The sequence below is a fragment of the Garra rufa genome, chromosome 6 (genome assembly GCF_049309525.1).
Source record: "Garra rufa chromosome 6, GarRuf1.0, whole genome shotgun sequence".
Lineage (NCBI taxonomy): Eukaryota > Metazoa > Chordata > Actinopteri > Cypriniformes > Cyprinidae > Garra > Garra rufa.
This window is the reverse complement of record NC_133366.1, coordinates 14,103,508-14,121,741: the sequence shown is the minus strand read 5'-3', so window position 1 is coordinate 14,121,741 and position 18,234 is coordinate 14,103,508. Positions and strand designations below refer to the sequence as shown.

Sequence of the window (18,234 nt, the reverse complement as noted above, 5' to 3'; positions counted from 1 at the left end):
GAATTGACATGAGGGTGAGTAATTATTCAATTTTGGATGAACTACCCCTTTAAACTCAAAAAGGCCAGGACTAATAAAGTCTGAGCTTCATACCTTCTCTTGATAGAGCTTATGTAACCAATTAGCACACTCCTTTTCATCATCAGGAATCTCCTCCACTGGGAAACGCCTGTGGACAGAACAGTGAGGGGTCAGAGAAGCACATGACGCACTCCAATAGAGGGCGCTGTAACCGCATGTAGAACACAGCAGAGGCGCTGATTAACTAGGTACAGATCCTCTTAGTAACAACCTTAATCCAAATATTTAAGGACATCTCAGGTCAGCAGTAAGACACAAAACATTCAACAGCTTGTGAATGAGAACCTGGACACTCACAGTCATTTATCATAATATATCCATCTTCAATTCAAATATCATGTCAGATTTTGGAAGTAAAGCAGCTAAACAAATTAAACCAGCTCTGTGACTTACCTGATGCTCATGTCTGCTTTGTATTTCTTCCCGTTGACGATGCCCAGCAGGGTCGGGTTCTGCTTGTCTTTGAAGTTCAGCGTGACATCATACACAGCTTTCACTGTTGAAACAAAATGAATACATTTTGATGTAATGAAATGTTTGAATGTTGTAAAAAATACAGTGTAAAGCCAAAATGAGCTTCTGTCTTCATTTACTCATGCTGATGTCATTCATCCCTTTTTATGCAGTGAAAGTCAACTGCTCGGCTACCAAGATTCTTCAGAATATTATGTTCCACAGAAGAAAGAAAGTCGAACGGGTTTAACATCATGAGGGTGAGTACATGAAGACAGAGCTTTCATTTCTGGTTGAACTAACACTTTTTAATAGGGCTGCTCGATTTTGGCAAAAATCGTAACGATTATTACGGTCAATATTGTAATCACGATTATTTACCACAGTTATGACTGGGTCCAAAACTTTATATTAGTGATTAATTTAAAGATAGCAGTACAGCAGAAAAAAAACACAAAAAAAAAAAAAACAGTGCTTTTAAAAATAAAAATACTGAACACTTTTTTTTTTTATGCAAGTCTAAAGTAGTCTAATAATATTACAGAAATTAAATGTAATTATTTGAATGTAAAATAAAACAGCGTCTTCACTGTAATCGTTAAATATACTTTTTTATTAAAACTACAAAGAGCAAGTGAGCAGTGAGTGATTTTTCACTTTGTATTTTTACATTTTATTAATATTAAGCATAGAGACGGCAGAAGGAATATTTGTTGCCGCTTTAAGTGCCACAAGGATACAATATAGTGTTACACACGTATTTTCATTCTCAACTGTTTGATTATTAATCATTTACATGAATAATCACCAAGCTGCTCATTTTTAAATATTTTTGCGTCTATTTGACTGTTTAGGCGCGCACTTGAGCTAAAAGATAATTTTACATGTTTGTGTTCTGCTCCGTCTCTGTGCGCATCCACAGCACTCATTCTCTTCCTCGCTTTTAAAAACACAAAGAAACTTTAATAAACCAAGCACGTCCTGTTTTATAAAAGTCACGTTACATGATTTTACGGATTTGCATGTGAAATTAGGCTTTTATGGAGGAGCGAAATCGCACCACTGGTAAGGGGGCGGAATGGGGTGCAATAATCGTTTCCTCTCGATTACTGAATTTTCATGATCGTTTGAATTAGAAATTCAATTAATTGCACAGCCCTATTTTTTTTACATTTTCAGTCTGTTCCACAAACAAATTCTTTATATAAATGTAAAATACTGTAAATACAGTGAATGAGTTGCACGGACCACTTTTGATCCTTTCTGAAGCTTGAAAACTTCAGTCCCTATTCACTATAATTAAATGGACAAGAGTGACCGATACATTCTTGAAAATATCTTTTTTTGTATTCCAAGGAAGAAAGAAAGTTAGTCAAACAAGTTTGGAATGACTTAACAGTAAGCAAATAATAACAATTTGTTTTTGGGTGAACTCCTAAAGTAAATAATGATTCAGGATAAGAGGGGTAGAAGCTCAATAGAGTATGAATTGTGCATAATTGGCATGAAAATCAGGATGATGGAAAGCAGTGCAGCATGGCTGCACACATTCACGATGGCCCATCTGCAGTCAAATCAAGTTCACGAGTCCATTTCAGTCACCTCATTAGAGGAAAGAACAATCTTGAAACAAGCAATTTGCAAGTGATGTCCTACAAAAGTAATTAATTGTGAATTATAAAGCATCACAGAACAGAATGACAATTCTACACATTAGGGCTGTCACGATTCCTTGATTAAATTCAAATACTCGATTTTAAAAAATGCATTATTAGACCGTTTTCCAAGGCAGCATGATATATAAAACCAGTTTAAAATCATAATAAAGCATAGTGCTATTGTGAATTCATAAACTATACGATTCAATTAAATAAATATGTGATGCAGGTAAAATATATGCATTTTACTTATTTACATGCGCGTAGGTTACGTACGTGCATCTCAGAGCAGCTCCGTTCACAGTAAATGCTGCTCTACACAAACTGTTATCATTTACATGTGTGGAACGTCTCAAACTCTATCATGCATATTCTTGTGAGTTTTGGTTTATTATAACATTCACCTTGGAATGCAACATGTGCCATTTCAACAGATTTGTAAGTATTCATAAACCTACGCCAACATGCCTACGGTAAGTAAGATTACATTTTTAGATTATTTTACAGAATTGAATTGATCAAAAGTAACAGTAAAGACCTAGACTGGTACAAAGATAGGGTTCCCACTCTTCTTCAGTGATCATTTTCCAGGACTTTTCCAGGACATTTTTATTTTAATAATGCTGGAAATAAAAGACAAGGAGAATGCCCTAAAGTAATATATTCCTTTCTCAAGAAGTCTTTAAAAACATACCGTTTATGGCCATGATTTAACTATAAAATCAGCTCTTTAATATGAGCTCTTAATTATACATTACAACAATTTTTTTAACCAATTTTAGTACCATAGCTAAAAAAATATATATATATATATATATATATATATATATATATATATATATATATATGGGAAGTATTACATTATTTTATTTGCCTATTTTATTTATGCTAACAATAATATTCAAGAAAAAAAAAAAATTCAAATATTTTAAATTATTGCTTTAAAGTGAAAAATTAGTAGATTCTGACTTCTGACTCCAGGTTTTCCAGGATGCGTGGGAACCCTGAAAGAACCTATTTAATAAAATTGTTATTCATTTGAACTTGAAAATAAAGTACTGCAAAAACATTAAGGCCCGGTTTCATATACAGGGTTTAGCCTAAACCAGGATTAGGCCATAGTTCAATTAAGACATAAGTAATTTTTTATAAACGTGCCTTTAAAAAAAAAAACATTATTGGTGTGCATCTTGAGACAAAACAATGGCATTGATACATTTTAAGATCAAACTAGACAAGACGAGCATTTGAGGTTAAAAAGTATATAAATTGTAATTATTATTAGAGCCCTTTGAAGCTGCATTTTGGAAGTTCAAACTTGGGGGCATCATAGAAGTCCATTATATGGAGAGAAATCTTGAAATGTTTTACTCAAAAAATAATTTCCTTACGACTGAAGAAAGAAAGACATGAAAATCTTGAATGACAAAGGGGTGAGTACATTATCTGTAATTTTTTGTTCAGAAAGTGAACTACTCCTTTAAGCAGAATCAAAATGCACATTTTCGATTCCCAACCCTACATAAGACCCACACAATTCTTACAGACACCAAACTTTTCAATGGAAGTCTATACCTAAAAACACATTCTAAACACAGCCTATATTTAGACAGCAGGTGACAGACGGAAATGTCTCACGACCACTGAGGTGGTAAATGCGCTGGGATATTGTTATGGCAATGTGTCAAGAGTATTCTGGGAATATGCAAATTCTAGGAAGACCATTAGTTATCACCATAACCGCGAGCAGCATCATGTTGCGGATAACTGCACTCTGTCTAGGGTCACTCATAAGTGGACACATGCACATTATAATTAGACACTAGGCTGGTGGAAATCTAAAAAAGCTTTATACATAGGGCCAGCTTATGTGTTTGGACATGTTCTGTTTGGACACTTGTATTCCACATGACTCTTTTTCCAGGGTAACACACAGCATCTCAGCATGTGACAGTGATAGAGTGTGTGGAAACGTTGGTCTGACCTGTTCCCTTGAGGCATTGCAGTGTAGTGGTGAATCCTTTGGTGCGGGGCAGCAGGTGGTACTTCAGTTTTGGAAGGCCCTTACTCTCAGCCACCTGCATGCTTATCTGATGTTTCTTTTCCGTAAATCTCGTCCCTTCACAGTACAACAGGAACTGCCAAATAAACACACACACACACACACACAGAGGATTGTAACTCCAGGGTCAGTGTTAAACACAGTAATCCTATCACTTCCTAATCTCTGCCTCTCATTGCCAACGGAAACTTCCAATCGGAGTACGTCATAAGTGACCTCACCGCTGGAGTTACGTGTCTGTTTAGTAACACTGACCCACATCCCAATAATATAACGACAGAATCAATAAATAAATCCATGAAATTACATCATCCAACCAAGAATGACTGAAATACAGTTGAAGTCATAAGTTTATATACACCATGCAGAATCTGCAAGATGTTAATTATTTGACCAAAATAAAAGGAATCCTACAAAATGCATGTTATTTTATATTTAGTACTGACCTGAATAAGATATTTCACATAAAAGACGTTTACATATAGTCCACAAGAGAAAATAATAGTTGAATTTATAATAATGTCCCTGTTCTAAAGTATAAATGCACTTGATTCTTAATACTGAGCTGATACCTGAATGATCCACAGCTGATTTTTTTTTTTGTTTAGTGATAGTTGTTCATGAGTCCCTTGTTTGTCCTGAACAACTGCCCGCTGTTCTTCAGGAAAATCCTTCAGGTCCCACAAATTCTTTGGTTTTTCAGCCTTTTTGCGCATTTGAACCCTTTCCAACAATGACTGTATGATTTTGAGATCCATCTTTTCACACTGAGGACAACTGATGGACTCATATGCAACTATTACAGAAGATACAAACACTCACTGATGCTTCAGAAGGAAAAACATAATGCATCAAATACACAAAAATGCTGAAAAACCAAAGAATTTGTGGGACCTGAAGGATTTTTCTGAAGGACAGCGGGCAGTTTAACTGTTCAGGATAAACACTGAACGAATGAACAACCATCACTAAACAAAAATAACACAGCTGTGGATGATTCAGGTGACAACACAGTATTAAGTTTTGAACAGGGTCATTTTTATAAATTCAACTATTATTTTCTCTTGTAGTCTATATGTAAACGGATTTTATGTGAACTTATTCAGGTCAGTACTAAATAAAAAAATAACATGCATTTTGTATGATCCCTCTTATTTTGGTGAAATAATTAACATTTTGCAGATTCTGCAAGGTGTATGTGAACTTTTGAGTTATGACTTTGATGGTCATGTGCCTCTGTAAATACATTTTACTAGGCAGAGTTCTGAACTACTGCAGGACATCTGCATGAGTTTAGAGATTTACAAGGTGAATTTGAGATTGTGGTTAGCCCTAGTAACAACTCATGTACACCATGGTAAACAGAAAAGGCTTAAGTCACTCTTAAAGCTCTGCTTAACTATTAGTTCATTGGAGCATCCTAATCGCTTAGTGTACTCACCCACATGTATTCTGGGTAATCTCGGAGACGGTTCAGCCCTGTGAACACAGTATCTCTGTCCTCCTCCCACTTCCGCTTGCAGAAAACAATTTCCAGGAAGTACCACGTCCAGCCGATCAGAGGAACTTTCAGCAGTTCATGTTTAGCCAGAACCTTAGAGCTCTGGATAAGAAAAATCAAAATAAAAGTAGGATAGAAAATGCAAAAAAGGATTCAGAGGAAGGAGGAGAGGATGGAGAAGAATTCAATCACCCACTCAATCCAAACAAATAAATCCAACATCAAAACTCATCCAAGAAAAGACAAATGAATCTCTTGGGATCGATCCTCATGATTTTGAAAATGATTAAACATAAAACAAAAATGGATGATGACAAAGCAATTTGTTATTCTTAACTAAAAGTACTAAAAATCATTCTAGTTTTTTTAAAAATATAAACAAAAAGTAGTAATCAAACAAATAAATAAATAAATAGTTTGAGAAAAATTACTAAACCTGTAAAAGCCAAACATATTCAATAGAAGCTATTTATTTTAAATAAGTGAATAAATAAATAGCTGTAGTAAAATTACTAAGCCTGAAAAAGATAAATAAAAAAAAATTATTTCAATACAAGCCATTTATTTTAAATAAATAAACTAATAGTTCTAGTAAAATTACTGAACCTGAAAAAGCTGAATAACAAAAAATAGCTATTTTTCAATACAAGTTTTTTTTTTAAATAAATATGTTTTAGTAAAATTACTAAACCTGAAAAAGCCAAATAAAAAAATAGTTATTTTATTATAAGCTATTTATTTGAAATAAATAAACAAACAAACAAATAAATGAATAGCTTTAGTAAAATTACAAACAAATATATATCAAACAAATAGTTTTAGAAAAATTACTAAACCTGAAAAAGCTAAATAAAACATATATAGTTATTTCAATATAAGCTATTTATTCGAAATAAACAAGTTTTAGTAAAATTACTAAACCTGTAAAAGCTAAATAAAACATATATAGTTATTTCAATATAGGCTATTTATTTGAAATAAATAAATAGATGTAGTAAAATTACTAAACGTAAAAAAAAATAAATATAATATATTTTACTATATAATCCTCAATACTAGTTTCACTTATGCACATTAAGTTTTTATTTTCTAAATTCTATTCAATTTGAAAAGCAAAATTGTACCCAGTATGCATGTGTAATATGATTATTCTTCTTCATAACAGTATCTTATCCAACCCAATTCAATCTCATCCAAATCAAAGTGTCATGTGCAGAATGCTTTTTGCATTGTGCACAATTTTCTGTTAAAGGGATAGTTCACCCAAAAATGAAAATCCTGTCATTTATTACTCACCCGCATGTTGTTCTAATTTCGACCTTCATTCATCTTCAAAACACAAATTAGGATATTTGTGGAATGTTTAGAATAAGTTCAAAATGAATAATTGACGGAATTTTCATTTTTGGATGAACTATCACTTTAAAGAACACATTTATCAGGTTCCATTTCAGTTTGGATGCATTGAATGCACTCAAGTCAAGAGTGATTCAGCTCACAAGGTTGAGACATAAGCCTACATAACTGTCACACCTCAAAGCTAACACCATCCTTCGCAACTTCTCACTTCACTACGTCGTTTCCACTGCTTGTCAGGACTCACCCCCAGTACGCCGTATCTCTCACACATGGTCCAGCCACACAGGAAGTCGATCTCATAATTATGGTTGAGGATGATAATGACATGCTCTTTCCCAAACATATCCACTGTGGCCTGATCGGTGTACAGCGTGCACTCGGTGCCAGACCACCACTCCAACAGCATCACCAGCTCTGTTGAGAAAGCAGCATAAAAGTGTGCCAAGCTGGTGCAAGATGCGTGAGAATGATCTATATCGTGACAAGCAGCATGCAAATTGCTGAATCAATTGCTTTTGCTTATATAATTCTCATTTGTAAACTGCTCCGGAACAATGCATCTGGTAAATGAATAAACATAAAAATAAATGCAAATAAATTTGAATTGGATGCTAGAAAATTCATCAAAGAACATGCTTAACAAGAAAATAATGTCCTATTCAATACTAATCTAGTTAAAAGTTGGCAATTTTATTGGCAATACTGGAAAACATGGGTTTAAAACACAGATTTCTAGCAATAACCTTTAATAAACTTTTCTTCTAATAAACGAAAATAAATGCACAGAAATGGAAATTACGCATTAAAAAAAACAGAGAAAAAAAACTTACTTTTCTTACTAGTACTACACTTACTAGTTGATCTGACTCCAAAAAGCATGACATTTTTATGCATTACCCCAAGATTTATCATAAACACTACCAGTCAAAAGTTTTTGAACAGTAAGATTTTTTTTAATGTTTTTAAAGAAGTCTTTTCTTCTCACCATGCCTGCATTTATTTGATCCAAAGTGCAGTAAAAACAGTAAATTTGTAAAATATTTTTACAATTTAAAATAACTGCTTTCTATTTGAATACATTTTAGAATGTAATTTATTTCTGATTTCAAAGCTACATTTTTAGCATCATTACTCCAGTCTTCAGTGTCACATGATCCTTCAGAAATCATTCAAATACGCTGATTTGCTGTTTAAAAAAACATTTATTATTATTATTATTATTATTATTATTATTATTATTATTATTATTATTATTATTATTATTATTATCAATTTTTAGAGTTGAATTCGATTTTTTTTTCAGGATTCTATGATGAATATAAATATCCAAAGATCAGCATTTATCATTCATTTAAAGCTTAGAATCAAGCTTTTTGATTATTTATAATTTTGGGGGGGGGGGGGGGGAGGAAATGATAGAAATTAATACTTTTATTTAGCAAGGATACTTTAAATTTAACAAAAGTAAAGACATTTATAAATGTTACAAAATATTTCTATTTCAGATAAATGCTGTTCTTCTGAATTTTCTATTCATCAAAGAAACCTGAAAAAAATCCTACTCGGCTGTTTTCAACATAATAATAAATGTTTTTTGAGTAGCAAATCAGAATATTAGAATGATTTTCTGACGGATTATGTGACAGTAATGATGCTAAAAATTCAGCTTTGAAATCACAGGAATAAATGTCATTTTAAAATATATTCAAATAGAAAAATGATTTTCAATAGTATACATATTTCAAAATTTTACTGTTTTTGATTTCAAAAATTTCGGATTATTTTTGAAATAATGCAGGCTCTGTGAGCAGAAGCGACTTAATAAATTTTGCATTATAACAATTATGGCTTCCTGCCCACCAACCTGCACTGCACAACTCATGAAAGCAAATAAATAAATGCAACATTAAGATTCTTTACATAATACTAAAGTGATATAAATGTCCATTCACAAATGCTTTCTATATAATAGGTACCTAGCTTTGGAATATATACACTTAACAGCACCTAAAACGTTCTCATTAACAAGGTAAACACAAAGTACTTGTTATACAGGTCTGTAAAAGCATATGCAAACTTCAAAGTGTCCATCACATTGAACTGAGGACAAATAAATGACTCACGGCTCCATAATGAGTAGGAGAGTCTGGTGTTGATCTTGCGGTACAGCTGTTTGTCAAAGGGCCACAGCACACAGGTACACAGCTGGATGAAGTTGATAATGAGGCCGCTCACCACGAACACAAAGCCAATTAAGAGCTGCAGGACGAACAGGCTCTTCAGCCACGCCACCGCACCCATGACTGAGAGCCCCTTCCACACACACTCACTCACTCACTCACTCACCCACACGCTCCCACACACACTGCTGGAAGACAACAGAGACAGGAGATGGCAAATTAAAACTAACTTACTCAGATAATTAAGCAGCAGCCCACATGCTGACTCATGCATCGGATATTATTATGGGTTATTTACTTTACACTACGGGTCTTTAAACTTTTTAAGACCGAAGAACCCTTGGGTGATAGAAAGACCTCCTGCTGTGTATTGCATAAAACTGAGTGGGAGTGATTACGATATTAATGTACTGACAACTTTTAAAAATGCATTTTTAGAACACATTGTAATTGCTTTTCTCCACAAAATGTACATGGGTTGATCAGACAATTATTAAAAAAATATTCAGATACCAGATATCATTTTTGATATTTTATTAGTGGGTGCAGGACACTTTAGTTCATTTAAGTAAGTGAGGATAGAAAATTGAAGTGAACCGTGACATACTGTACCCAAAAATTCTTCATAGGCCTACACTTTTTCCAAGTCAAATTTGATTTGACACTTTGACCTGACCATGTTTTGTTACATACCTTTCTATCAAAGTTATCTGACATTATCAAGATGAATTTGTTGTCATATTTTATTACCATTTTCTAAGCTATAGTGAATAAACTGTGATAATGTGAGAAACGTTGAAGGTGTCTGAATAAATTTTGGTTTGACTGTACAACAGTTCTCTAATATGACTGGATTTCAAATATAACAGCACTAAAACTAGTGTTCACAAACAGAAATAATATAAACCATAAATAAACCCAAGAAACTTACCAACTTATGACCTTATGAATACATAATAAATATACATAGTACACGCACATATTATGTAAACAGAAACTTTTATTTTAGATGCAATTAACCGTTTGACAACACTAATATATTTACAGTAGGGGTGGGCGATATACTGGTATAAATTGGTCAACCGGTAGAGATTTTAGACTATCGTCTCTAACGTAACATTGCTGTCATGAAAATGTATTGTTTGCACGTGTTTTTAAGCATTGCGGTTTAAAAACAAGTGATTTAAAGCCATTCAAACGCAATAAGCAGCGAAAGAGAACTCATTTTGCTATATGTGTGCGATGTCTGAGAAACTATTTCGGAGCGCTGTCAGAGAGGCGTGCACACGTGAAAACAGTTCTTATAGAGTGCGGGAGTATTAAACGGATTATTTTTGGATTTTATTTTTGCTCCTTTATAGGCATGTGTCAAAATGCCAGTCCTTGCAAATATTTTTGTAAACACAGTAATTTAGGTCTTAAGTGAAAGCAAACAGCTGAGAAAGAAAAGACATTTGTAACAGGCAGATCCGGGCAGCTCTTAAAGTGACAGCAGTCTAATATTCCTGCTGTCTGTCATTCATGTTAATCAAACGACAGAGAGAAAATCTCTTACTGCTCTTGACTAAACTGCACTTTTGTAACTGTAATTTAATTTACACAGTGATAAATATGCAGTGTACATACAATTTGATTACTTTATACAATGTATGCAGCATTTCTTATTTGTTCTACTGTAGTTTTTTTGTCCTACAGTCGATAATTAGTTTCTTATTCTTACTAAATTGCTGTTTACTTGTCTGCAGTCAGCTTGAGTTTTGATTTTTCAATTTAGGCTAGTATTAGTTTGTGATATTGGCACTGGTGACAAGAATTATAAAATTTCTTTTGGTATTAAAAATTGTGATATCAAAGCAAAAATAACTTTTGATATATCGTTACTGTGAAATGAAATTACTCATCGTGATATAAGATTTTGGTCATATCACACACCCCTACTTTACATATACATTAAAACAATACATATATTTAACTTCAAGTCACATCTTGCAGATCATTAAAATGTAAACCAATTGGTAGCAAATTAATGTTATTTAGCAAATTAATGTTATTTATTCAACAAAGTCATTTTTTTTTTTCATATTTTGGGGATACCAATTGCTAATTAAGGACACTGGAATATTCCTATTTTTGTTAGTCCAACTATCTGTGTTTGCTATACAAACTTTTAAAGTGACGGTTTACAACATAGTAACCAAACTATTTATTTGACCAAGCAATGGTAAACAACATAACTAATCACTGTGTCAGTTACATAAAATATATTAACATATCAACACAATATCAAACTTGCAACCATTCTGTTATGAACAAATGCACAAACATAAGTGCTGATCTACAGTCAAACTAAAAATTATTCAGACACAATTTTGGATTTTTTTTTTTTTTTACTAGTGGGTGCAGGACACTATAGTTAATATAAATTATTCACTGTGCGAAGAATTTTTGGGTATAATACGTCACAGTTTAAATTTGAACTTCATACAGGACCATAAATTATTCAGACACTTTGACCTGACCATGTTTTGCTTAAGTGTTTTCTTTAATTGCTTATTTAGTTGTGTAAATATTGTCATACAGTTGTCTTGTTATCTGACATTGTCAAGATAAATTTGTTCTGACACAGATAGTGTCATAGTTTTCTTAACTATAGTGAATAAACTGTGATAATGTGAGAAAAGTTGAAGGTGTCTGAATAAATTTTGGTTTGACTTTATATATTACTATTAGCATTTGCATTAGAATCATGGAATTTGCATGTCCTCTCATGTTAATGTTTAATACATTAAAAAAAAGTATAATCATCTCAGTTATCTACATCAGTATTATGAAGAGAAGTTTAACTCACCACAGCAGGTTCGTCTCTACAACCCTCTTTTACACGGCCCTTCACTTAGTACCACCGACCTGAGAGGAAAAAGAGACGGAGCGAATTTAGAGATCTCATGACGGGCCCAAGCCTTGAATGCAACTGTCAACAGCAACACATTTAGTCCTGTTTATTTTTACTTCCACATCCTGTTCCAAGATATGAAAATCCACTGTAAAGTAGGAAAGAGTTCACGACCACAGACCCTTAGGCACCAGATATTCCACATGCACTAGCACTGCACACATACAGCTGCGCTACACACATGCCCCGCACAAACACACACCCTCTCACCCAGTTGGAGGAACTCCAATCACCTCCTCTAATTTCTCTCTCTCTCTGGCTTACATGCATGGACTGCCTTGTTTTTGCAACCCCTTTCCCCCCCCCAACTGTATCTCTCCCTCCATTATTATACAGCAGCATCTCAACATGACTTGTCATGTACAAAAATGCCACTCTGAAAGACACAATATCACTCTCACTGGATATTAAGACCTCGTTTCAAATCGATTTTTAAAGATTATCAAGATTTAATCTCCCAGCACCGCTTAATCCGATAACAAGACAACAACTGCAAGCGAAAGACTGGATTAATACTCGAACAATGAGTGCTTCAGCAAATTTATTTGCTAAATAATCTTTTAAAGCACTGCTAAACCAAACGCAAAGAGAGTGAACTGAAATGACTGAAGCTCAGTGCTTCCTTGCAGGTTTATCTGATACTCAGGATGAAGTTGGCAAACTACTCCAACTGCTCGTCTTTTCTGTTAGTATGTGTCGGTTCTGATAACAAAGTTCAGCTCAGTCAGCCATCCTACTACACTGATATCATTTAAACATTCGTTCTGCCCGACAGCCCATACTTTCAAGCCAACATTATCAGACACTGCAGTCCATTGTCTGGTGGCGTTTCTGTGCGTGTATGTGTAATATCTCTGTTGTGCAAGCAGCTAAAAAAAACTTCATGGCGGATAAGTCGAGTCTTAAGATCTAATTTGAATGATGCCTTACAATGATTCTAAACATGTACAAACAATAATAAGACAAGCATCAGATTATATTAGCAAGCAAAACACTGGGAAAGTGGTTATTTATCAACTACCTCTGTGTCTTGATGCACATATTCCACAATGTCAACTAAATTAATTGCAAATGCTTTAACATTGTTTTCTCACCAACTAAACAAATGAGACTGACCACACAGTATTCACCCAGATTGACCTTCACTTCAAGTTTTGCGAAGGCAGTTTCTTCATAAAATGTAATAAACCAGCTGTTCTAACTACTGTAATACTTCTAAGTTGTCAGCTAGTCAATGATTCCTAAGAATTACCATTTATCATAGAAGCAAATCTTCCAACTCCAAGTGCTGCCTTTTCAAACCAACACAAAACAATCTTGTTAGAACATGGGGGCAGCTAGAGACCTGCGAGTAAAAGTTTAAACCAACAAAGCTTCGGTTCCTCTACGTACACATCAGCCAAAACTAACAGAACACAAACAGCACTAACCTTAGATGAACATCCATAGGCAGCGTGCAAAGTTAGCTGTGACTTTAGCATAGACAGACCAACTGAAAGAAAGAAAATTGAGAGAGGGTGGGAAAGGAAAGAGTTGAACTCTGTCCTCCAAGCCACCACTGCACGAACTGAAGTAAACTTTGGAACCTTACCAAAGCGTGTGTGCTTGAGATCAAGGGAATGGCAGCGTGCTCTGAATGGCAAAACTACCCATGAGAGTCGGTGTGTTGCTCTAGGTGTGTATGAGCTTTCTAAGGGATCACCTGATCAACTTGTTGGAGCAAAGTACTTTCTCAGCCAACAGGAAATATGAGCAACACTAGACTAATACACTGAGACACACTTGACTCATCCCACTTTCTCCTAGTGCCCCACCAATATCGCCAAGGTCAATGATTAGCATCAGCTGATTTTTTTTTTTTTTGGTTGATGTGTTGGAGGTGGGACTGTTGTTTTTACAGCATGGAGAACTCGATGCTCCCTCTCTCAGTCTTTATTCGTTTATTACCTCAGTTTATATTAAAAAATGATTATACAGAGCTGGTACACAGGGAAAGTAAACTGCACCCCGAGCAGGATGAAAAACGATGCAATACAATTCAAATCGACAGAGATATTAAACGAATTGTGGTACAATTGGGGGCTGGAGTTTACTGTGGGTGGCAGATTGTTTTCCTATTTAGCTTCCAAACTCTGGAACAATCTACCCAACACTGTTTGGGAGGCAGACATACTCTGTCAGTTTAAATCTAGACTAACACATTTCTAAAATTCAAATCCATTAAAGGAATAGTTCACCTAAAAATGAAAATTTGATGTTTATCTGCCTACCCCCAGGGCATCCAAGATGTAGGTGACTTAGTTTCTTCAGTAGAACACAAAAAATATTTTTAAATCAAATCATTGCAGTCTGTCAGTCATATAATGGCAGTCAATGGAACCCACGGATTTAAGAGTCAAAAAAACAGACAGAGACAAAACCAAATTAAACCCTGCAGGTCGTGTTGATAAATTGAGGTCTTAAGACAGAAAACAATTGGTCTGTGCAAGAAACTGAACAGTATTTATATCATTTTTTTTTTTACATCTGATCCACCTGCCTGATTGACTGAAGTTATGCTCAGGACAGTTAGACATTGCAGTGGATCAGAGGTAAAAAATTATATCAATTCTGTTTAGTTTTTTGCACAGACTGATTGTTTAGTGTCTTAAGACTTCAATGTATCATCGTGAGCCGCAGGGTTACATTTGGTTTTGTCGGTGTATTTTTTTTTTTGACTCTCAAAGCCGTGAGACTGCCATTTTTATGACTGACAGACTGCACAGTTTGAGTTAAAAATCTTTGTTTGTGTTCTACTGAAGAAACAAAGTCACCTACATCGTGGATAACATCAGATGGTCACTGTAGTCACCCGGATCTAGTCCGTATCCAGTCCAGATGGTGGATCAGCACCTAGAAACAACCTCTACAGCCCTGAACGTGTCAACTAGATGAGCCCCAGAGACAGATCCCCTTCGAAGACCTTGGCACCTAGATGGCCATCAGGACAAGACCATAGGAACCAGGAGTCCTCTGCACAATCTGACTTTGCAGCCTAGAATAAAACTGCTGGTTTTGTCTGGCCAGAGAAGAACCGAACACTATTTTTGTCACACCATTTCCCTGTTAATACTGTAAAGCTGCTTTGACACAATCTGCATTGTAAAAAGCGCTATATAAATAATGGTGACTTGACTTTATATGAATGTATCTCTGAGGGGAACTGACTGTCTTTGGACATATAATGCATATTAAAGCAGTGCTCATAAACGCAGTGCTGCTTTGTTTACAACAGCAACCAAGGAAACACTATCACTGCTGCTCCATAAGCGCCACCTGCTGTCAGACAGTGACTCTGCATTCTCTTTCAGCCGTCTACAGGTTGTTTCATTCAGATGTTTTATGCAGCAAGATTTCACAAAGCTAATGTTAAAGTATTCTGTTTTTTTGCTTCAAATTTCAAAATACTAACTTAGATTTAAAACTGCTCATGCTTGTGATTAAAATTCAATGGTTGTCTCTATTTCTCAAAAAAGTGCAGCATTTTATCCAAGCAATAATAAAAGGACTCCTTTTCATTTATTATTTGTCTTAAAGGGGTCATGAACTGCCTTTTTATTATTTTGTACTGTTCTCTGAGCTCCACTTATAATGTTATCAAGATTTTTACATTGATAGATGGACTATAAATACTCAGTATAAATACTCATAAATACAGTCATAAATACTCAGCCCATATCAAACAAGCTGTAATAACAGACAAAGCAATAGTGACCACATAATAAAAACAGTTACTCACACTTGTAAAATCCAATATAGTCGGCACAGCATCGTCTTTAAGTTTCAATATTTCTGAAAATCCTGAGTCTACTTGTGCTTTGCTTGTTAACGAATCCACGGTAAAATGAAGCAAACAAAGGACCAAGTTCTTACTGATGCATTCTGGAACTATTAAAAATAAAAAGTTCATCCACTCTTTTCTAATGTTGGGATCAAAAGGAAGGCAATGCAAAGACTGTTTTTCCACAACTTGGCACTGCACAGTGTTTTTTTGTCTTCGGAGTCGTCTTTATCGTTTGGTCTCTGCCTTTCATTATTTACACCATTTGTGTGGATCGGTGGGCACGGCTAACAGACACAAAGAAGGCAAAGTAGGGTAAAGATGGTGAAAAAAGCATAGGACACAATAAACATTGTCCATAAAACTGGCGAAACTTGTTCTTAGTCATAGTGTGTCTTAAGAATTATGTTCGAAAGTATGTTAATGCTCTAGTTTCTCATACAAAGGTATCAAATGTTGTCAGAGAGCTCTGAAAAGTTGCATTAAAGATGCATCACTTAAGATGATTAATGCTATATGCCAAAAACACCCTAGATGTCAGTTTATATCCGTTTGACTGGTTCTTCATTCAGGAGCATGACAACTATGCTGCAATATAGAAAGTGATAGGGTGGGGGGATTAGAGACAGAAGGATCAACCAGCTTAGGAGCTAACAGCTGTCTGGCCTGCATCATCAGACAGGCCTAGGGCCATCTTTTTCCAAGATGGAGAAGATGTAGATGTCTCAAAAAAAAGTAAACAAGCTTAAAACTCACAGGATGCAAAAGAAAACTGATAAACCACAGAGTAACAGGGTGATTCTTAGACTATGGGCACTTTTATGTACTTTGGTCATATTTTTAAAAATACATATAATGTTGGACAAATTCCTCGTTCTTTGTCAAGCTATCAATAGAACCAACCTAAAAAAAAATTACTACCTTTGTATTATGATTTTTTCATACTTTTCAACCTTCTTATAGGTGTCAAAATCAGTGTTTTCTCCTTGTCGCACACCCAGACTTTTAAACTTCAACAATGAAAATACAGTTTAAAAATATGACTTATCTGGTAACTATTAATGTCCTTGAATTAAGCACTAGTAAAATAATTAAAACGCATTATAGTATTTAATATGAGACCTCTATCAATATTACTTTTTATACAAAATATAGCTGTCGCACAGTATTGGTGTCATTTCCACCACAACACTGTAATGTATCTTTAAAAAGTTTGTGTGAAAGATTTTTTTGATGTTTTCTATGGAAATGTTGACTTACATCAGAGCACATGTTGGACATGGAGGGAATTTACATTTTCATCAACAACAAATGAAGAAAAATCAAAGTAAAAATTGCTTGATCAGTTAATATATTTATTCTACGTCATTTCCACCACATGCTGTACCGTCAATGGTGTTATTAAAAAGCTAAAAAAAATTAAGTTAAATAAGAGTATTTTACATACACGAAAAGCTAAGTAATAATTCAAAGCCAATCAGTGAAGCTATCTTCCATTTTTTCACAAAAAACTACAGAAATGTCATTTCCACCACACTGTCCTCTGTGGTGGAAATGACATTTATGATTACAAAGTACAATTTATATGGATTGTGAGAATAGATTTGCATGACTGCAAATGTTTCAATCCAGAAACAGTCATGTTCCAGCACTGGGATGAAGCTTCCTGACATTTACCTTAATTTCTTGTCCTTTCCATAATACGCTGTCATTTCCACCACAAACACATATTTTTTTAAAATATTTAAAGAGTTCTCATCACACATTAAAAAAAATATCCACAATTTATGAATCATGCTCTACTTAATATAAAAACCAAAGTTATTCTATTTTTTAAACAACAGCTGTATATTGATATGCACATTTGTTCATTGCAGGTCGAAAATAAAATGTTAAATATTAACCATTTCTCTTGTAATCTAAGTTTGTCCTCTTACAGACCTTAAAACTAGACAAATTATTTAAACTTATGAGACTGTGTTATGTGACTTTTGAACAATTTTTTTTCTTCAAATTCTCAAGGCTAAAAGTGCACCTAGTTGAAGAAACGCCCAACAGTGCCTCAAAAAAATACACAAAGGAGGAAGTCAAGTTGTGCTTCGGATGCTAAACTTCCACAACGGCTCCATTTTCAAACACACTATTGCCAATAATGAGCAAATTGAAG

The 18,234-nt window shown here is 34.4% G+C and overlaps 1 protein-coding gene across 7 annotated transcripts in view; it reads right to left on the bottom strand.

The window, feature by feature from the left end:
- The window catches only part of agpat3 (1-acylglycerol-3-phosphate O-acyltransferase 3), a 36,421-nt gene that overhangs the window by 6,516 nt on the left and 11,671 nt on the right, over positions 1-18,234 (bottom strand). For 2 of the 7 annotated variants that reach the window (XM_073842158.1, XM_073842159.1), the window contains exons 2-8: positions 12,143-12,201; positions 9,238-9,482; positions 7,359-7,528; positions 5,696-5,857; positions 4,177-4,330; positions 475-577; positions 94-169 (exon numbers count right to left, since the gene is read on the bottom strand). In XM_073842158.1, the coding sequence (XP_073698259.1) occupies positions 94-169; positions 475-577; positions 4,177-4,330; positions 5,696-5,857; positions 7,359-7,528; positions 9,238-9,415 (843 nt within the window). In that variant the 5' untranslated portion in view covers positions 9,416-9,482; positions 12,143-12,201. Of the gene's footprint in view, positions 1-93; positions 170-474; positions 578-4,176; positions 4,331-5,695; positions 5,858-7,358; positions 7,529-9,237; positions 9,483-12,142; positions 12,202-13,677; positions 13,754-13,838; positions 13,909-18,234 lie in introns of those variants that run through there. The other 5 variants (XM_073842164.1, XM_073842163.1, XM_073842162.1 and 2 more) reach the window with 4 other exon arrangements.